This window comes from Anopheles gambiae, chromosome 2, assembly GCF_943734735.2.
Source record: "Anopheles gambiae chromosome 2, idAnoGambNW_F1_1, whole genome shotgun sequence".
Classification (NCBI taxonomy): Eukaryota; Metazoa; Arthropoda; class Insecta; order Diptera; family Culicidae; genus Anopheles; species Anopheles gambiae.
The window spans coordinates 84,549,411-84,567,548 of record NC_064601.1 but is presented as its reverse complement, the minus strand read 5'-3'; the positions used below and the strand labels follow the sequence as shown (position 1 = coordinate 84,567,548).

Sequence of the window (18,138 nt, the reverse complement as noted above, 5' to 3'; positions counted from 1 at the left end):
TCCTTAAGGTAGGGTGCCCTTTGCGGGATTGCATCGTCGGGTGCCTTGGCCATGCGGCTTCAAGATTTGTTTATAAACGTTTCCGATCCCTTCCTGTGTGTGCTCTGCTCTGTCCTGCTCGCTCTCTCTTTTTTTCTCTTTGGCGATGAGGAAACTTATTTAGAAGAAAAATAATGTTGCTGCACCGGGAATGCACCCCATCGTGATCGTAGAGTAATCAGACCAAAAAAAGACCTCTCCGTTTATGGGGCTGAATGTGTATGTGTGTGTGTGTGTGCGGGAGAGGAAGTTTATAGAGATAATATTTTTATTTATGGCTTAAATTATACAAGCAACGAATAGGAAATGCATTCGGTAAAGGGTTAGGGAATACATTGTAATCGTTGTTATCACCTTTTTATTCTTCTTCTTCTCCTTTTTTATCAAAATCATTAATACTCTCTTCATTTCTCTTCTATTTTAGCTACCAACGTTTAAAAACGCCCGTTGCCTGGCAAAACACACACAAAAAGTGCAGTGGCAAGATGCAGCCCTCCTACCGTTCGCAAATCGCAGTGCAACTTCATCCCGTGCCGTGGTGAGGCCATCTTTCCCACAGCCTGCGAAAACGATTGATTTTCTAGCCCTGCCAGAGGAGGAGACAGAGAGGAGACAGAGGAGAAGGAAAGAAAAAGAATCGAACGCGAGCGCGCAGCGCAAAACCGCGGCCATCCGTCGCCACGGCAAAAGAAAGCAAAGCTTTTCCCCCCTAGGGTCGGGTCGGGTTGGCAGGTCGCGCGTCGCGCATTGCGAACCCTCCCCCAGACACCCGCTCCACGCAAGGAGTGGTCCCTCCCTGAAGAGAAGGTGAATCTGAGGGCCTAAAAGGGCCACAGTGCCTCTCTCCTGTCTGTGTGTGTGTGTGTGTGTATGCACACGCAGGGAAAGAAGCGAAAGGAAAAAACAGCAATAACAGTAACAACAAACCCCGAAAGAAAGCCACCAGACACACCAACAGCCAGCAGTCCCAACGAAACGTCGAGGCTCGACCCCGTCCGAACCCGTCGTCGTCGAGATCAAAGAAAGCCATCTCTCTTCTAGCCTGCGTGTGTGTGTGTGTGTTTGTTTACGTGCGTGTAAATCTGTGTACCTCTGTGTGTGTATGTGTGTGGCTGCTGTTGCTGCAAAGCCTTTGCCACGTTTTTTTCTTTTTTTGGTTTGTTCCTCTGATCCATCTTTCTCTTCTCCATCTTCAAAAACCGGTGTGGTGTGCTCTCTCTCGCGTGGCGAAAAGGGCACACTGGAAGCGAAAGCCAGCCAGCCTCACAAGCACTGGCAGGGCCGTAAGAAAAGTGGTTAAAGAGGCCGATTGAAGCCGATTCCGGGAAAAGTGTCGACTGGTGGAGGTTTGCATCGTGCGTTTTTGTGTGTGGTAGTGAGGCTTTGTCCTGAAATTGTCGTCAAGTGTATTTGCGGAAAGCCAAAAGGCATGTAAAAGCCAAAAGCAGAAAAAGCCACCCCACCAAAAGTCACAGTTTAATGTGCGAAAATTGCTTCCCACAACCCCAGCAGGCGGCGCCTGGAAAAGTGAAGCGGCCCAGTGAATGTGTGTTGGTCTGTGGGTTGTGTGTGCGTGTGTGTACGTGAGAGTGTGTTTGCCAAATTTTGCATTTCCTTGCCCGCAACTAACCCGGCAGCCGGTAAAGAGGAAAAGCGAAAATTAAGAGCATACAGAAATTTCGTTTCGTTGTTTTAGCCTACACTTGTGAGTTTGTTTGTGTGAGTTGGCAACGTAAGTGCGCTTGTGTCGAGTGCTTGGTGGTGAGAATTTTCCACAGCGATGTGGCGATCGTTTTATTTTTATTTTCCCGTCGCCCAATCGTCGGCCGGCAAACGGCAATCGGTTTGCGGTTTTTGATTGCGGAAAGAAAACATGGAAAAATAGCCGTTGTTAGAAGCCCAGTGAAAGGCAATCGTGTGTTGTACTAGCCAGGCGCGCTAGAGCCGCCAACCTTTTAACCTGACCAGCTTTTCCGCAACGCGCGAATCGAATCGGGTCAAACGTGGAAACGAAACAGCAGGAGAAAGGACGCTCACGATCAAGCGAACCCCTCTACCCATTACCGATCACAACGAGTGGAAGGGTAGTGGCCCACTGAGTTTGTGGTACTCCCTGCAGTTGCAGCTTCCCCCCCTTTTTTGTCACGCGGCAGTCGCGGTGGATTGGTGGTGTTGCTGTTGCTGCGCAGCCAGCAAGATGGCGGCCACGAACCGGGCGCGGCCCCAGCCCCGTGCCAACATCTCCTTCTTCTCGAAGATCCAGGGCAAGATCAGCGATGCCTGCGCGCAGCAGAAGTTTCTCACCGACAAGAAGACGCTCGAGAAGACGTGGAAGCTGATGGACAAGGTGGTGAAGCTGTGCCAGCAGTCGAAGATGAACCTGAAGAACAGCCCGCCGTTCATACTGGACATCCTGCCGGACACGTACCAGCGGTTGCACCTGATCTACTCGAAGTACGAGGACCAGATGCATCTGCTACACTCGAACGAGCACTACAACATCTTCATCAACAACTTGATGCGCAAGTGCAAGCAGGCGATCAAGCTGTTCAAGGAGGGCAAGGAGAAAATGTTCGACGAAAATTCACACTATCGGCGGAACCTCACCAAGCTGAGCCTGGTGTTCTCGCACATGCTGTCCGAGCTGAAGGCGATCTTTCCGAACGGGCTGTTTGCGGGCGACCAGTTCCGCATTACCAAGGCGGACGCAGCCGAGTTTTGGAAGACGCGTTTTGGCAACAGGTAGGTGAACGATGGGGTCTGAGAAGTACATGTTTGTAGTAGATCTGTTTGGTTCAAGTTGTTTGGAACTGTTTGAAGTGGAGAATTGCTGTTTCTTATCTTTGGATATCCAACGAAAATAATAGGACCAGCTAGTTCCAGTATAGCTTTGCCACGCTTATTATCAATTTCGAAGCTGAATTAGGTTAGTTCCGCAATGGGTACTGCAATAATTTGTATGTACATTACACTCATATATTGATATCATATTGTAGAGTCTGTTTTGGAGTATGAATGATAATCCCCGAATATTTCTGTATATCTACCGGCATCGTCATGTCTCCTTTCTTGAAGTTTTGGAAGATTTTGGAAACAATATGAGATATTGTTACTCAGGTTCACTGAGACGTCTATGTATTTGTAGAAGTGTATGGGATATTGGAATTAAAGAAGATCGTGAAGATGACTTTAAGATAACTTGAGTAGTGTTGGCTTTCATGAATCTTTCGTTGAGATTCATTCATATGCATCTTCTGTGATGAGTGATTTAAGTCTCGAGTCTAATCTTCAACGTGTCATAAATCTCTAAAAATTCACGAATCTTCAAAGATTCACGAATCTTCAAAGATTCACGAATCTTCAAAGATTAATTAATCTTCAAAGATTCATCAACCTTCAAAGATTTATGAATCTTCAAAGATTCATGATCCTCTAAATATTCATGAATCTCCAAAGATTCATTAATCTCTTAAGATTCATGAATCAATAATATTAATAAATCCGTTAAAATTCATATATCTCTTGGGATTCATTAAACTTTAGAGAAGTATGATGTCCAAAATATGGAATTTGCCCAATCCCACCGACAACTTGTCGTTCAACTGTTGTCAGTTCAACTGCGTGGTACTTTCCAAGAAGTCTCAAACGCCTGTATAGGCTGGCATGAACACGTAGGTTGTTACGCCAAAAAGAAGAATAATAAACAGCTCAAGCTTTATGAATTTTAGAGATTTATGAATCCTTAGAGTTTCATGAATCCCTAGAGATTTGTTAATTATTCTAGATATAAAAAAAACTTTTGAGATTCATGTATCTTTGGAGGTTAATTAATCTTTCGAGATTCATGAATCTTTCGAGATTCATGAATCCTTCGAGATGAATGAATCTTTCGAGTTTTATGAATCTTTCAAGATTCGTGAATCTTTGAGATTCATGAATCTTTGAGATTTATGAATCCTTGAGATTCATGAATCTTTCCAATCGTGATTCAGATTCATTGAATCATTCCAAAGATCCATTCAGAGTCATGAATCTGAATCTGAACTACCCAACACTTGAAAATTGTAAAGATCTTTGGGATGCGCAGGTCATTGATTAGTTCTGGAAATCGAGACATAGTCATGCGACTAGATTTATTGAGTCATGCGAATATCTAACGACAGGGTAGTGCGAAACTTGTAAATTTGTTGTATATAATACTTCTAGCAGCAGTCGATGGATCTTAAACTTACAGTACTCGTACGAATTTAAACATTTATGAGGAACTTCAGACATATTTAATCCCAGCAAAAACCAGACGTTGTCCAGTAGATTGTTCGACCAAGGGATGTCAAAATTAGAATGGTCCTTCGACATCAACACCTCGAATGGCATTCCCCTGAATGATGGATTATTTTGATTATGCCCCCCTTAAATAAACACCATAATGGTTCATAAACTGCCAAAGGATTAGATAGGTACGAAACAATGGAAGACATTTTCTGCTAGCCTAATAGCTATTGACAAACCACCATCAACCATCCCCCCTCTCCCGAAGGCAATGGTAGTGCAGACATTCTCACGCTTGTGGTGTTCCTCAATTTCATAGAATCACTTTGCAAGCGTTCGCGGCTCCGTTCAGACAAACCGCCACATTTTCAATGCCCGAGCTCCTTCAGTACTTCTTGTTGTTCCGTTTTTGTGTTTCGTTGCTAGTCGCGCACATCTACTGCTTACTGCTTACTGTAAGCGAAGCCCAACGATGTGTCCGTCGAAACACATCGCACGACCGGGTTTTGGGTTTAGCATATCGGCTGCGCTCGTCTACGGTCGATTTGCACCGAAAGACACGGAGCTAGGGCGCGCGTTTGATGTTTCCCGAATTTGCTACATTGCAGCACAATTCCGAAGAAAGGATGGGAAAAAACAAGAACCTCGGGCACCGGAAGCTCCGACCAGTAGTGTGACCCGCCCGTCTGTGTCTGCTCCTCATTCACGGACGCTCTTTCTCCCATCCATCAGCGTGCTAATTTTGGGCTGTCAGTTTCAATCAAATCGTTTTCAGTTAGAGGGGGGCCCTCCTAGTGAGACAGAGCCACGACGCCGGGCCCCAGGGAGCAGGCCTGTATTCATTTAATTTTGCTCTGGTTCCACTCTGTTTTCCATACCCTTCGACTTGATTGGTGAATTTTGAAACGAAAGCAAATGGTTACAACAAAATGCTTGTGCTGGAACCTGGCACTACGGTGCGCGGGTTGAAAGGTTTTTTTTACCCAACCTGACCAGTAATTTGTAAGGGTTTAGGGTAGCGATGACCAGCATAACCATCGCTTTCCTTCGTGGGAGGATTTCGGTACTTTTCGCTCTTCATCAACATCGAAATAGAATTGTCCGTGAACCTGCTGCTGCTCTGGTGCGTTACGTGTGGGCAAAAGTTCGGTTCGTGTTGGGCCTGAAGCGGACATCTTGTCAGATGCCTACGCGGGAAACGGTCGATTCGATTGAAGCAAAATGGCCCTAACATAGGTGGGTGCCAATAGCGACTGGAAAACGGCGTTTGTAGCACCATTATCAGCAGGTGTTTGGTCGTCAAAGGCATCGTGAAATCGTGCAACGCTTCATTAATGTTGTTCGTGTAATGCGGAGTGTTATTTAAATTATTTGTATTTTGTATCATTTCCCCAAAACGCAAAGACCTGTAATCACACCCACTTTTTGTGCGCGGGAAGATCGTTTCTACATAGTGTTAAAATATGCTTATACTTGCTGTCACGGCATAGGTTAACGAGTAGACAAAATCGCTTACTGTCTGAAACACACCGCTTCGCTTCCTCCCAACTGCACATTTTGGCAGCACGACCGCTTCCAATTGGTTTCAACTAAGCTTTAAACGGTGCAAGATTAATAGTAAAAGCTGCCATCGTACAGCCGCGCTTCATCTTGTTGCATATGGCTACAAAATGTACACTTCTTTGTGTCTCCCCGCACTACCTTTCATCATGTTTGACCCAAACCACGACCCCTCGGTCTCCTCGAAAATTGTACAATTCACACCTTTCCAGCGCACGGGTAAAGTTCAGACCGTCAAGACTTCCCCCGGCAACGACGACGACGATGGGGTGGCGTAATCGGACAGCCTCTAATGTGGCCGCGCAAACGCCGTAATACCTACCGTGTTCCACCCCCGTCGGCTAAGCGTTTCCAATTAATTACACATCCATCACTTTGAGCTCTTGCGCCATCGTGTACGCTTTGCCGCCGACGAAAAGGCTGCCGGCCGCGCGCTCTCGTCGCTCGTTTGCACATCAGCCTCAGATATATACCCCGTTCGATTCATTGCGTTCGCTGTATGTCGATATCTGTGTGTGTCTATGTGTGTCGAGTACCAAACAACGACTCGGGTAGTGAGCTCCATGAAAAACTGGGGTACCACTTTCAAGAGCAAACATAATCGATTTATTTCATTAAAGACGGTCGATTTTAGAGTCTGGGCCCGAAAAACGAATTTCAAGACGACGAGAAGGTTTTTTTCTTTGTAGAGCGCGCATTTGGTTACACTTCAATTTCAAGAACATGGACCCACGTTTGTCTAACCTACATTTGGAGTGCATTTTTTACATTTCTTTTTACAAAATGTTGTTGTTAGTATTAATTCATTTTTCTTTGTATTGCATAAAGCTTCAAATTGAACCTAGATTAGAGCCATAAGCAAGTGTCTTTTGTCTGATAATAATTCCTGGTATGAGCTTCTTCTTCTTTTTGGCTCAACAACCGATGTCGGTCAAGGCCTGCCTGGGCTTGGCTTTCAGTGACTAAATATGATTCCCCCAAATAGCAGGATAGGCAGTCCTACGTATGGCGGCGCGGTCTATTTGGAGATTGAACCCATCACGGGCATGTTGTTAAGTCGTACGAGTTGGTATGAGCTATGGAGCCGTAAAACGCCTTCGATTGTGTTTGCTGTAAAATTTGCTCTATCTGAGGATTGAACTTAGAACGAGCCGTGCAGCAAACTGCACCACAACAACTGTACTAGCGAGCTGCCCTTTTAAGGTGGCATTAGACCACGATCAGTATGAACACGTTTTGTCGTTTTGACATTTCTTCGCTATTTTGCATCATTTTTGCATGGGACGATCGGTTTCTTCATTACATTAATCTTGAAACATGTTATTGACACTCAAATTTGGTTATTTTATCGAATTAGTTTATTTCTTTTGTGCTGGATTTTCGGAAACAGTTGGCAGTTGATGTGCATAATTGGTTCCATGCTAATAAAGTAGCAACGTTAGCCACGCCATTCTACATCTAACACTTCACGTTATACTGGCAAGGTAAAAAAGAGGAGTTAATATAATCGATAAAACCATGCAGCTGGCCGCTCAAAAGGCCGTGAATTTCGAGGGGCAATTGAATGCTGTAGCCTCTCAATCCCAATCCCCCACGCGCATATTACACACTTTAGTGGCAGTTGAGCCCCTGCTACGACCGCATGAAAATGGGCGCATAATTTTATTCGAGACAGGTGAATGTGCACCGCTTAACCCTCTTCGTTTTCGCAAAGCTCGCGGCAGACCGCCAGTGGCGGTCGATCGCAACCGCAAACCGTCCCTCTCTTCTCACCAATTTCGGTGGCAACGTCAAAAGATGATCGAGGTTTGCATTCACAATATGCCGCCAAAACGGCTCAATAGGCGGGCAAAATGGGGCTGCCTTTAAAAGGTGTTGCATTTGACACACAGAAACCGACGATCGCCTTCGATGGAGGGGTGCAGCCTGTCCCGTGCCCGTACGTGATCGTTGCAAAAAGATACCGCGCTGCTGAGGGAGGATGCAGCTTAAAAAATGGAAAACTTTAATATTCTTCGCCCCCGTGTGCAGTTTCACACGTCACTGGTTGCGCGATCACTTGTTGACGAGCAGCTAGAGGGCTGACTCAAAAGTTGGACCAAAAAGTTTTACAAAGATCGTCGTCATTCGCGTGCGGGTTCGTTGTTTGTGACGCGCTGTTTTGCGTCTTTTTGACACAGCGCATTTTCTCTGGCGTCAGAGTGGCATGATTTGTTTTCCCGTTGATGCTGCGGGGCACTCTTTCTCGAGCGTGCAATTTATTACTCATCGTGTCGTGAAAAATGGCCGTCGGTGTTGGTGGGGGGGAAATATTTCTTTTATTTTTGCTATTTAAATACGAAATTATATCCCATTCAAGCAGGCGGCAAGGGCATTGACTCGAAGCAAAATTTGAGCCCCCCTTTGTATGCACCAACCGAAGAGGGGGAGGGCCATTAAACCATCGTAATGAATCAACTAAATTGAGGCAAAATGTTCAACAAAAAAAACCCCTCACAAGAAACAAGGTGCGATCCTTGTCACTCGCGACATTTTTATTGTGGCTTCAAAGGTGCAAGCTGCAAAATTCGTCATCATGTCAGCTTTTAGTCAGCCGCACAGAATTGCTTGTGGAATATGAGGAGGGGGGATCGAGATAAAATCAACCCTTTCTTCCCGTATGGTCGGTTGCAAATTCGAATCGCAACGGCAACGAACAACATATAAGAAAAAAAAAGCACATACAATAAAATGAAAACGCTCAAGCTAATTACAATTCTGCAACCGCACCGTCAGCCAAGCAGCCTTTTAAGCCGTGTGTGTGTACGCGTATATGTGCTACTGCCAAATATGCAAGTCGACACATGGCCACCGGATCCGTGCAATTCCGCGCCCCAGGGGCATGGCTCCCGTCCCCTCACCTCCCCTCAGACAGGATGTCCCACATCCATGCACTTAATGTTTTATAGCAGTGTTGTTGTTCTCTCCTTCATTTTTGCATTTCTTTTCTCCGTTCTCTGCCAAAAAAAACACGCGCTTGTTCCGGTACACGGCCGCCGGTTGTCCCGGTTTTTTTGTGTTGCTTGTTCGCGAATTTATGCGTCTTTTTTTGGTTGTGGTGTGGTTTTATTCGATTGGAATCGCAGAGAAGGAAGGACTCGAAGTTAAGGGGGAAAAAGGTAACAGAATTGGACAGCTGTTTGAATTTCTGGAGCTGCTGTTTTCGATGCTACGGAAATGGATGGGGGGGCTCTTTTTTGTTGTGGATAGAGGAAAATTTCCAGCCGCGAGCATGGAATGTTTCATCCGGTTGTTAAAATAGTCAAATTTTCTGGCTCGGTAAAGTTGTTCGACAGTGTGCCAAAACAATTCTAAATGACTTTCCTTTTGTTCTTAAATATGCTTTTTGTTGAATTATAAATTTGCACAAAACTGCTGTTCATTCAATTTGATTTGTTTCATTTAAAGCATCATTTAAGCCTACCCGACATGATATACATTTTTAAAATCCATTTAAATTCAATCCACTTATGAAACGCTGATTTTGGAACTGAACCCAGGACGAGTCGTGCCGCCGCTCTGTTCATCTGTGCGCTTAGCGGCTTTACCAGCGGACCACCACGATGAAGCGCGGTTTAAAATCGATTTTATCCGACACAAATGCGTTCGACAGCTCCTCCCGTGAACGGTGTCAACGAAAGCTGGCCAATTTTAATCTCAAATTTATTAATCCACTAAACGGTCGCTGACCTTCCGTTCGGGGTTTTGAACGCAAATTGATTTTCTCAGTTTGTAACCATTTTTTTATTGTCGCCTCCCCTTCCCTTTCCCCGGAATATTCTTCCGGAAGTGGCAGGTAGAACTGCCCCCCCAACCATGTACATATAGTAAATGACATAATAATGATTAATGAACAGTGACAGTACAATTTATTTCTCCGCTTTTCGCTTCTTTCCATTCTCACGCTCTCTCACGGTGGTGTGGGGTGGTCCCAATTGCGATCCTTGCGAAAGGCAGATTTGCCTATTTTTATCGCCAGATTTTGCCGGATCTTTCAACGACGTCAAAAACAAAAAACAAAAGCAAAAAAGCTGACGATCTAAATTGTTAATGCAAAACAAAACATAAGTCGACACAAAAAAAAACCCAGCATACAAAAGCGGTGGCGCAAAAAATACGGCCTGCTGCCTCTCGAAGCTGGACGGGGAAGGGGCTTTCGTTTTGTGCTATTTGTGTGACGTTTCGGGACAAATATTTTGCAAAAGCATTCATTCCGCAGTGCAGAATGAAAAGAAAACAAGCATCAATGTTTTCCCGTTTCTATTCATTTCTCCTCCTCCTCCTGCTTTGCATTAGAAGAAGAAACGCTACAGTGAGCTAATTCAAGGTTCGTTCGTCATTTTTTTTTTCTTCCGTTGGAATAAGCTAGCTGCTTATCCTTATTATACTATTTTATTCTTTTCTTTTCATTGATGTCGTGCTTCTTTTTTTCATCGGGAGGGTAATTTGAAATGCATTTTATTTCCTTTCCTTGTGTTTTTTTTTTCTTTACTCCACGGGTTTTTTTTTCCTCGTTCGATTACTAGCTTTACCGATTTCTCAGCATATTCCTAGCTCAGTGGGACGTACCTTCGGTTTTGAGCTGGTCTTTAAAGCCATAAAGATTTCGATTTTTTCTTCCTCTTTTTTCCTCCCTCGTGTGTCCGCTGAAGCAGAACGATCGGAACACGATCATTGATTATGGTTCGAAACCCCCCGTCTTCCAGCCGTCCCCGGCGTGGACCGCTTTCCGCTATGCCGCACTTTCTATGCCAATGGGGGGTGCTGCGAGCGGGCGGGCAGATCAGAAAAGTTTAGAATTAATTTGATTTTCATCCGGCTGCCGTGGGGGCCCACCTTCGTCGATTGCTGTGCCAGATGGGGAACAGGAAAACCGGTAACATGGGCCAGAGATCTACACTGGACTTGGATTTTTTCTTCTTCATTCCATTCCTTGCCTGCTTTATTTTGTTCCCTTTTTCCGTCTATCCATCCTTTTCACGCTGACCAGAAGAAATTCGCTTTGTCTTTGGTGCCGCTTTCACTGGCGGCCGTATTGTTCGCTTTTTTCCTATGTCGGTGGACAGGAAAATGGTCCAACTCGGTAGAAATCAGTGACGAAGGTCCTGTTCCCAAGGATTTGCAGGGAGTTTTCCCAAACGGAAGCAGACAGGAGAAGGCCGAGTAGTAAAATTGAAATCGAAATTTGATTACCATCATCGTTCGAATTTGTTGACCGTTTTCTTCCGTCTCGGGGAAGGGATATCGGGAATGGAAAATGTTAGCTATGTACAAAGCTGCTATTTTGCTTTTAATATTTAGACAACTCCTGGATGGATTTCTGGTAACAGAAATGTTGCCCTAAAATTGTCCAAAAATGCCTTTTTTTCTTTTCTTTTATGACGATCATAATATGATTATTTACAGTTGCAGCAGTGTTAAAGCTCGCACGTCCTTCACATACGCGCTGTAATAGTATTATTCTTTCCCAATCAAATTTCCTCCTAATCCCCCCGTCCCTGCTCATATTTTGTTTGTAAAGTTTATTTTCCTCCAGTAAGGACACCGAGTAGAGACAGAGGGAGTAAAGGAAAAGAAAAAGGAAAATATTTCTCTTACACTTCCCAAGCGACCCGAGCATCCCTTCACATGTGTTTTTTTTTTTCTGTGTAACGCGTCATATCCGGCGGATGTAATCACAGTAAACAAACATTCGCCGCACCCCTTCCCTGTTCCCGTGCTGTTATTCGTTATAAACTTTAACAAAACTGGCCTTTAGCCCTTGCCGGGCTGATAACGGGGAAGCTCCCTTGAGGCGTGCACTGCCGTGTGTTATTAGGTTGTTGTTTATTTTTCCTTCCATCTACAGAAAACTACTCGACGGAGAGTGTTAGAAAGAGGAAGGAGCAGCAGGAATGGGAAGAGGAGTAAATCACGACAAGGAAATGGACCGGAGTACGTTCTGGGAAACGAAACACATCATAAGGCCAAGGGGGGTGGATTTGAAGGAAAAGGAGGTGGTGGTTCACATTGGGCGAGAAGGGAAGGGAGGAGAAGATTATGAACAGTTATGCTCGGACGCAAATTGCTTGCCCTCTGCTGTGCTTGTTCAATGTTCAGGCACACACACAAACACCCAGCCAGCCAGGCACGCCAGATTGCGGCAAACGAACAGAATGAAGGTATTAAAGCAGAGGAAAGCCAAGAGAGGCAAAGGTGCAGATGACTGCAGACTCCGTAATCCGACCTTCCCGTGTCCGACAAAGCGAACATGTTTGACAACATTCCGAACGCGTGTCGTCGGCATTTGAACCGGGACACACTTCCATTGACTTTCGATCGCCGGAGACGTCCTTTTTCTTGTTTGAATTTTCTTATTTTTGTATTTTTTCTTTCCCATTTTTTTTTTTTTTTTTTGGTGTTGATGGAGCTGTAGCACTGATATTAAAAGGGGGAAGAAAGGTACCAAAATGGTATAATTTCGTTCTAAAAAATCAGTAACACTAAGCTTCGAGCACATCTTTCTTTTGTCGATTAATGTTAATGGTTCGCTTCCCAAATCCTGGGGGTGGTGTTTGTCCCTATCCCCCCGTCCCTTATTGTGTAATTTCGGTCCTCCTAAATGCTGGCGACGCGACAGCACACATACAGATTTACCCGACGGAGACGACGCCAAACGCTTTGAAATGTAATCGCAAGGTAAATCGATCTCCTTTGAAAATCCGGCCGCCGACGACCGATTGATTGCTGGGAGTGTCATGAATTTTCGCCTCTTTTGTCATCGTCACCATCGGCTGCGGGTGGTGGAAATTCAATTCAGTTTCACGAGTGCTTGATTTTCCGCGCGCGCCTAACGACATGTGCTTAACGTTGGGATAATGCTGCACCGTTCGATTCGCGTGGAATGAATATTTCAATATGCACACGCTCGCAAACGTCGTGTGTGCCGAACACTGTCGAGATAATAATCATATTTTTGCACAACCTGGCCCACCTCTCCTTCCACCTCACTTCATGCCCTTTGTGTTCTTTTTCAAATCTAAAAAAAACATAACATGAATATATTTTTATCATACCTCCCGGCTTTACAAAAACTCATGTTTTTTTTGTGATTATGTGTTCCTTCACAAAGCACTTAGACCTGGGGGAAGCAAAAAATTGCACACGCACCAAGGAGAAGGTCGTCGGAGAATTACAAGTGCTGAGTTGCTCTCCTGATCCGGTTGGCCTGCGAGGCTGGGGCCGGGAAATGCGGGAAAATTGATGATACAAGCTTTTTCCTACCCATACACCCCCAACAGCGACATCTTCAATTTCATCTCGCTCTGTGCGTTTTGGTTGGAAAAATTTATTCCAATTTTTCCAAGCACACGGGGGGGGGGAGAATCTGTTGTTCCCTTCACAACGAATTCATCGTCGTCGGCCCGTCGTCGTTGTGCTTTGGTGTAAATGATATTGTCACTTCAGCGATTTTGCTTCCAATGGGTGGTGGGGGAAAGGACACATCGAAGGACACAATCGGGGCTTTCTTTTACTTTGTCCGCTTTTGCTTTCATCTTACCTCGATGGAACCGGCCCGCAGCAAGATTGGGCGCAAAGACACGGCAAAGATGGTAAAGTTTGTCATAAATTATAAATAAATTGATTTGCATGGATTACGGGAGAGAAGTGAACGGAACGGAACGGAACGCGGAACAGTTTTTATTACGCGCAGTAGAGAGCAGCAGCAGTGGCGTGTGCGATGGTGCAAAAATAGCGGTTGGGGGGAATGAATGGAAGAGGAAGAATCAAGACAAATTGATCAAAGCATAAAAACGCATCAGATGTGTGTCTTGCCATTGCGAGTAAAGTAGATTCTCGGTTCCGTGTTTGTCTTTCTGCTCTTTGGTGCTAAGGATATCATTTTTTTGTGTGCCCAATTTAACATTTTGCCAGAGAGAAAGGTTCATTTTAGCACCAGCAGGGAATAATGTCTTTATTTGTGTGATTTTTTCCGTCTATATGGCAGGCTTAATGGCTGAATGATTGAATAACATAATTTGAAATAAGTGATTTATATTATTTTGCCTTTTCATCATTTAATTTTCTTTTTAACATTTGACAGAATGTTACACCATTTAATTCATAGTTATTTTTATCTTGTACATATTGCTGGGGGATATATATTGTTATTACATATTACTCCATAATTTTTTGTATGAAGATTGAGATTTGGCAGCAGAAATCATGTCAATATGATTAGCTCAATCCGGTCAGCTTATTAATGATTGAATTTATTTGCTGTAGCGTTCATATTTTGTCATATATTTCGACAAACTATTTTAATCGATGTTTACAAATATATTATAACTTATTTCATACGGAGTAAAAGAAAACAAAACAATGTTGAAACGTATCTTTCTAGAAGTGATGGAAAAAATGAAGATTTCGTCGGAATCGATTCCGGGTAGCTCCTCAGTTTTCTGGAATCGATTGTGGATAGTAGGTCCGGAATTAGTTTGCGGAATCGATTCCTGAATCGGCTCAGGAATTGGTTCCGGAATCGGCTCCAAAATCGGAATTGGCTCCGGAATCGAAATCGGAATCGGTTCCATAATTGGCTCCAGAATCAAAATCGGCTCCGACATCGGAATTGACTCCAAAATCAGAATTGGCTTCGTAACGGAGTCGGTATCGGCATCTTCATAGGAATAGGCGTTTGGGTCCAATGATGCCGCGTGTTAATAGCGGCAAACAATCAAAATTTACTTGTAAATGATCTATTCACATGGAGATTCCCGGACTTATTTCGCTTCCCACACTTCTTATTTCAATTCAAACCATTCCATTTCTGGAGTCAAGCCTGATTCCGTTACCGGAGAAAATTGCGATTCCCAGGTCTATTCCGGAACCAACTCCGGAATCGGCTTCGGATTCAACTCCGGAACCGGTTCCGAAACCAACTCCGGAATCGGCTCCGGATTCAACTCCGGAATCGGCTATGGAATCGACTCCGGAATCGGAATCGATTCTTGCATCGGAATCGGCTTCGGAATTGATTAAGGATACGGAATCGGAATCGGGTAGGTCCGATTCGGAGCTCTCAGCACTACTTTGTTGGTACACAATTAGCGAAATCCAGTATCTTAAATGATAAAAAGGGCCAATGATAGTTTTTCACTATTTTACTCTAACTCTGATAATAGTTCTATCTTTCAGTGACACTATAACCGTTCTAAGAAAGTTTTACAATTCTATCCTGGTTTTTCAAATTAGTTATTAGATAGAGTTAGACATTTTGCGGCGGAAATGACGTCATCACTCCTCTCAAAACCACCATCAGCTCTGTGATTGTGTGATTGAATTTTTCTACTAAATAACGATTGTAAATCAGTTAGTGAAAATCCAATATGACTAAACAAATGTGTCAATTGAGCATGGATAATATATTTACAGTGACAGGCTGAATTTGAGCCCTCAAACTGAAACCATCAAAAGGACCATTATTAGAATTTGTGTCAAACCCACCACAGATTTGCTATTTTGTAATAAACGTTGCTGGTTTCCAATTGAATATTCGACCACTAATAAATGTGTAATCTGCACATCCGACTTCTGGCTTGAAAATATTCGCCAAGTTTTTTCCCTTTCCAAAAATTTCACTCTCAATAAAACTCATTTCCTCCTCACAAAGCAGAAAGTTGTACTTTCCTCTGAAGCATGGCCCCACTTGAAGCGATAATAGCGACGTCTTGCAACCCGCAAATAAGGTCCCCTTCCATTCCGGCAAAAAGCGCGGGGGGCCGGCCGGCTTCAGGTAGGCAAACGAAATCGTAAAATCTTCCTAACGTTCCTTTTTTGTAACCTTCTTGACGGGCTTCCTGCCGGCACTTAAGCGCGGTCGCGCGAGTTCAAGTGCCCACGGCGGCGGCAGGCACGGCAGAAAGCCAAGTTGTGCTACGGCAATGAAAATAAATGTTCACCTTTTCCGGCCTGACCCAAAACGCCATTGACACACTGCAGAGTGAACCTTTTCCATGTAAAAAAACAGTCCTGCCCCACGGGTGCTAATCTAATAAGCCATCAAACCATTGAATTGTTCACCCTAGCAAGGGAGCAGGTTTGAGCCTCACACCTGTAAAAAGCGTGGAGGAGAGGCTGTCGGTGGGGCGAGCAAACGATGTACATGGTGGAAATAATACGCGAAACCACCACCAACCTGTGTGCTATTCTCTGTTTCCCATCGCTGGTGATAATAGTAAAACTAGAAACGATACACAATTCCTGCGTGTGTTTGTGTGTGTGTGTATGTGCGGGAAAATGCGCGGAAAACACGAGAGCTTTGTCGATCATCGTATGCGCGCGAGCGAAGTTCGGGTATGAGACAGGCGCTTGGCTCGACATGTTTTGGCATGTTTGGCTTCACATCCACCCAGCCCGTTATGTCCCCGAGGTAAGACGATGTTCTTTTGGCCACATGTCGCTGGCTTCCGTACGCCGGGGCAACGTTCTCCTCCGGCGCGTTTGGTTTGTTTTGTGGGTGCCATGCTCTTGGGTGTGTTTTTGGGGCCCTTTCTCCGTGCACAGAAAACTTTTTTTACTGAACTTCAGTAAAATTTTACTGAATTTTTTTTAACTGAAGTTTCAGTAATCCTTTCAGTAAAAAGAATGTTTACTGAATCATTCAGTAATGTCCGGTGCTCACCAAAATGACAGCTCGTTTACTGAAATCCCAGTAAAGCCATTCTCATATTACTGATTTTTCAGTAGTTGGTAGCGATTAAAAAATGACAAATTATTTATTTTACATTGAGTTTTTATTGATGCGCAGATATTGCCAGTCCCTCAATACATATTCATACATGTTTTGTGTTGTTTTATACAGTTTTTATACTGTATTTTGCTGCCCCAATTGTAGATGGTTCAGTAAGCGCTCACAGACACCACCCAATTTCAGCAAGCACAGTGGATTGTAGCAAACATTTTACACACCAACACGGCTGCCAATTGTGTTAAATTAATCCCGTAAGCCGAAATATCACCTGAAATTTCACCAGGGTGCCTGTAAGCGCCTACAAAATCAACTTTTCGCACATCACGAGCAAGTAGGTACCGTATTGTTTTGTTTTGATGTTCTGACTGACAGGTCGATTTGACAGAATGAATTGCTGCATTTTCAGTAATTTGTTTTACTGATATCCAGTGAAACGACTTATTTGACACTTATTATACTGATTTTCAGTAAAATGCGTATTACTGAAACGAATTCAGTAAATTATTTTGCTGAAAGTCAGTAAAAACATGACATTCATACTGAAAATCAGTAAAATATTCTATTACTGAACCGTTTCAGTAAAAAACTTTACTGAATCAGGATGAGAAAATTTGCTGTGTGTGTTTTGTATGTGGAAGCAAACGCAATGCGTTCTCCATCGTTTCGCAATGTTATTGCTAGAGAGTGGCCTTTTTCTTGGCCCGTGTTTTCTCTTGCCTTCTGGGTCGTACTAGTTTTTGGCAGAAAGCAGACAAACATATACATGTTATGTTATGATTCGGTATTAACAAGAAATCGATTCGACGGAACTTTTAGGAGAATCGATTTGCGCTCTGGTTTTGTTTTACGTTTTATTTCTGTACGATTTCTTCATTTATTTCCATTAATAGATTTGTCCAGCGATGGGAAACTTATTAAAAAAATTATCTAAATTATAAAACATCCACCCTGACGGATAGATTTTTTAGTGTTTTAACTCATCCTTCATTTCATTATACAATGGACCTTCATTCGTTCCATTTTGCGGCCATCAATACGCACTAACCTTAAATCTAATCGTACCAAACGCACAGTTAGATAATTTAATTAATGCTAATAATTATTGCGTCCACCAGCCACTGTCAGCTCGCCCTGTGGTACACTTTTTGCGTCTTGCTACACTGCTCTGCTCGGTGCGCGAGACGCCGCAACGTGTTGCATTACGTTCTTCCGCGTGGTCTAATAATACGGAAACCGCAACCAAACGACCCGGCAGCCATTGTGATACGTAAGCCATGGGGAGAAGGGGCATCCTCGAACGTAAGATTGAAGTTAGATACACAACAACAACAACCGAAAAACAAACCCGAAATTAAAGTGTAACAACAACCATCCGAGGCGAGACCCGAACACTGTCATCGAAACAGAGGGCAGAGTAAACACGTGTACGGCGAAACACAAAATGCGCGCACGCACACGACGCACCGCTTCGCAAAACAATTGCGCAAATATTACGCGCA

General features: G+C 44.0%; 1 protein-coding gene across 6 annotated transcripts in view; it reads left to right on the top strand.

Annotated features, from left to right (window-relative positions):
* LOC3289969 (E3 ubiquitin-protein ligase CBL) overlaps positions 1-18,138 on the top strand; it is an 80,060-nt gene that overhangs the window by 1,745 nt on the left and 60,177 nt on the right. For 4 of the 6 annotated variants that reach the window (XM_061645914.1, XM_061645915.1, XM_061645919.1 and 1 more), the window contains exon 2: positions 464-2,781. In XM_061645914.1, coding sequence (XP_061501898.1) covers positions 2,237-2,781 — 545 coding nt within the window. In that variant the 5' untranslated portion in view covers positions 464-2,236. The remainder of the gene's footprint in view (positions 1-463; positions 2,782-18,138) is intronic. The other 2 variants (XM_061645916.1, XM_061645918.1) reach the window with 2 other exon arrangements.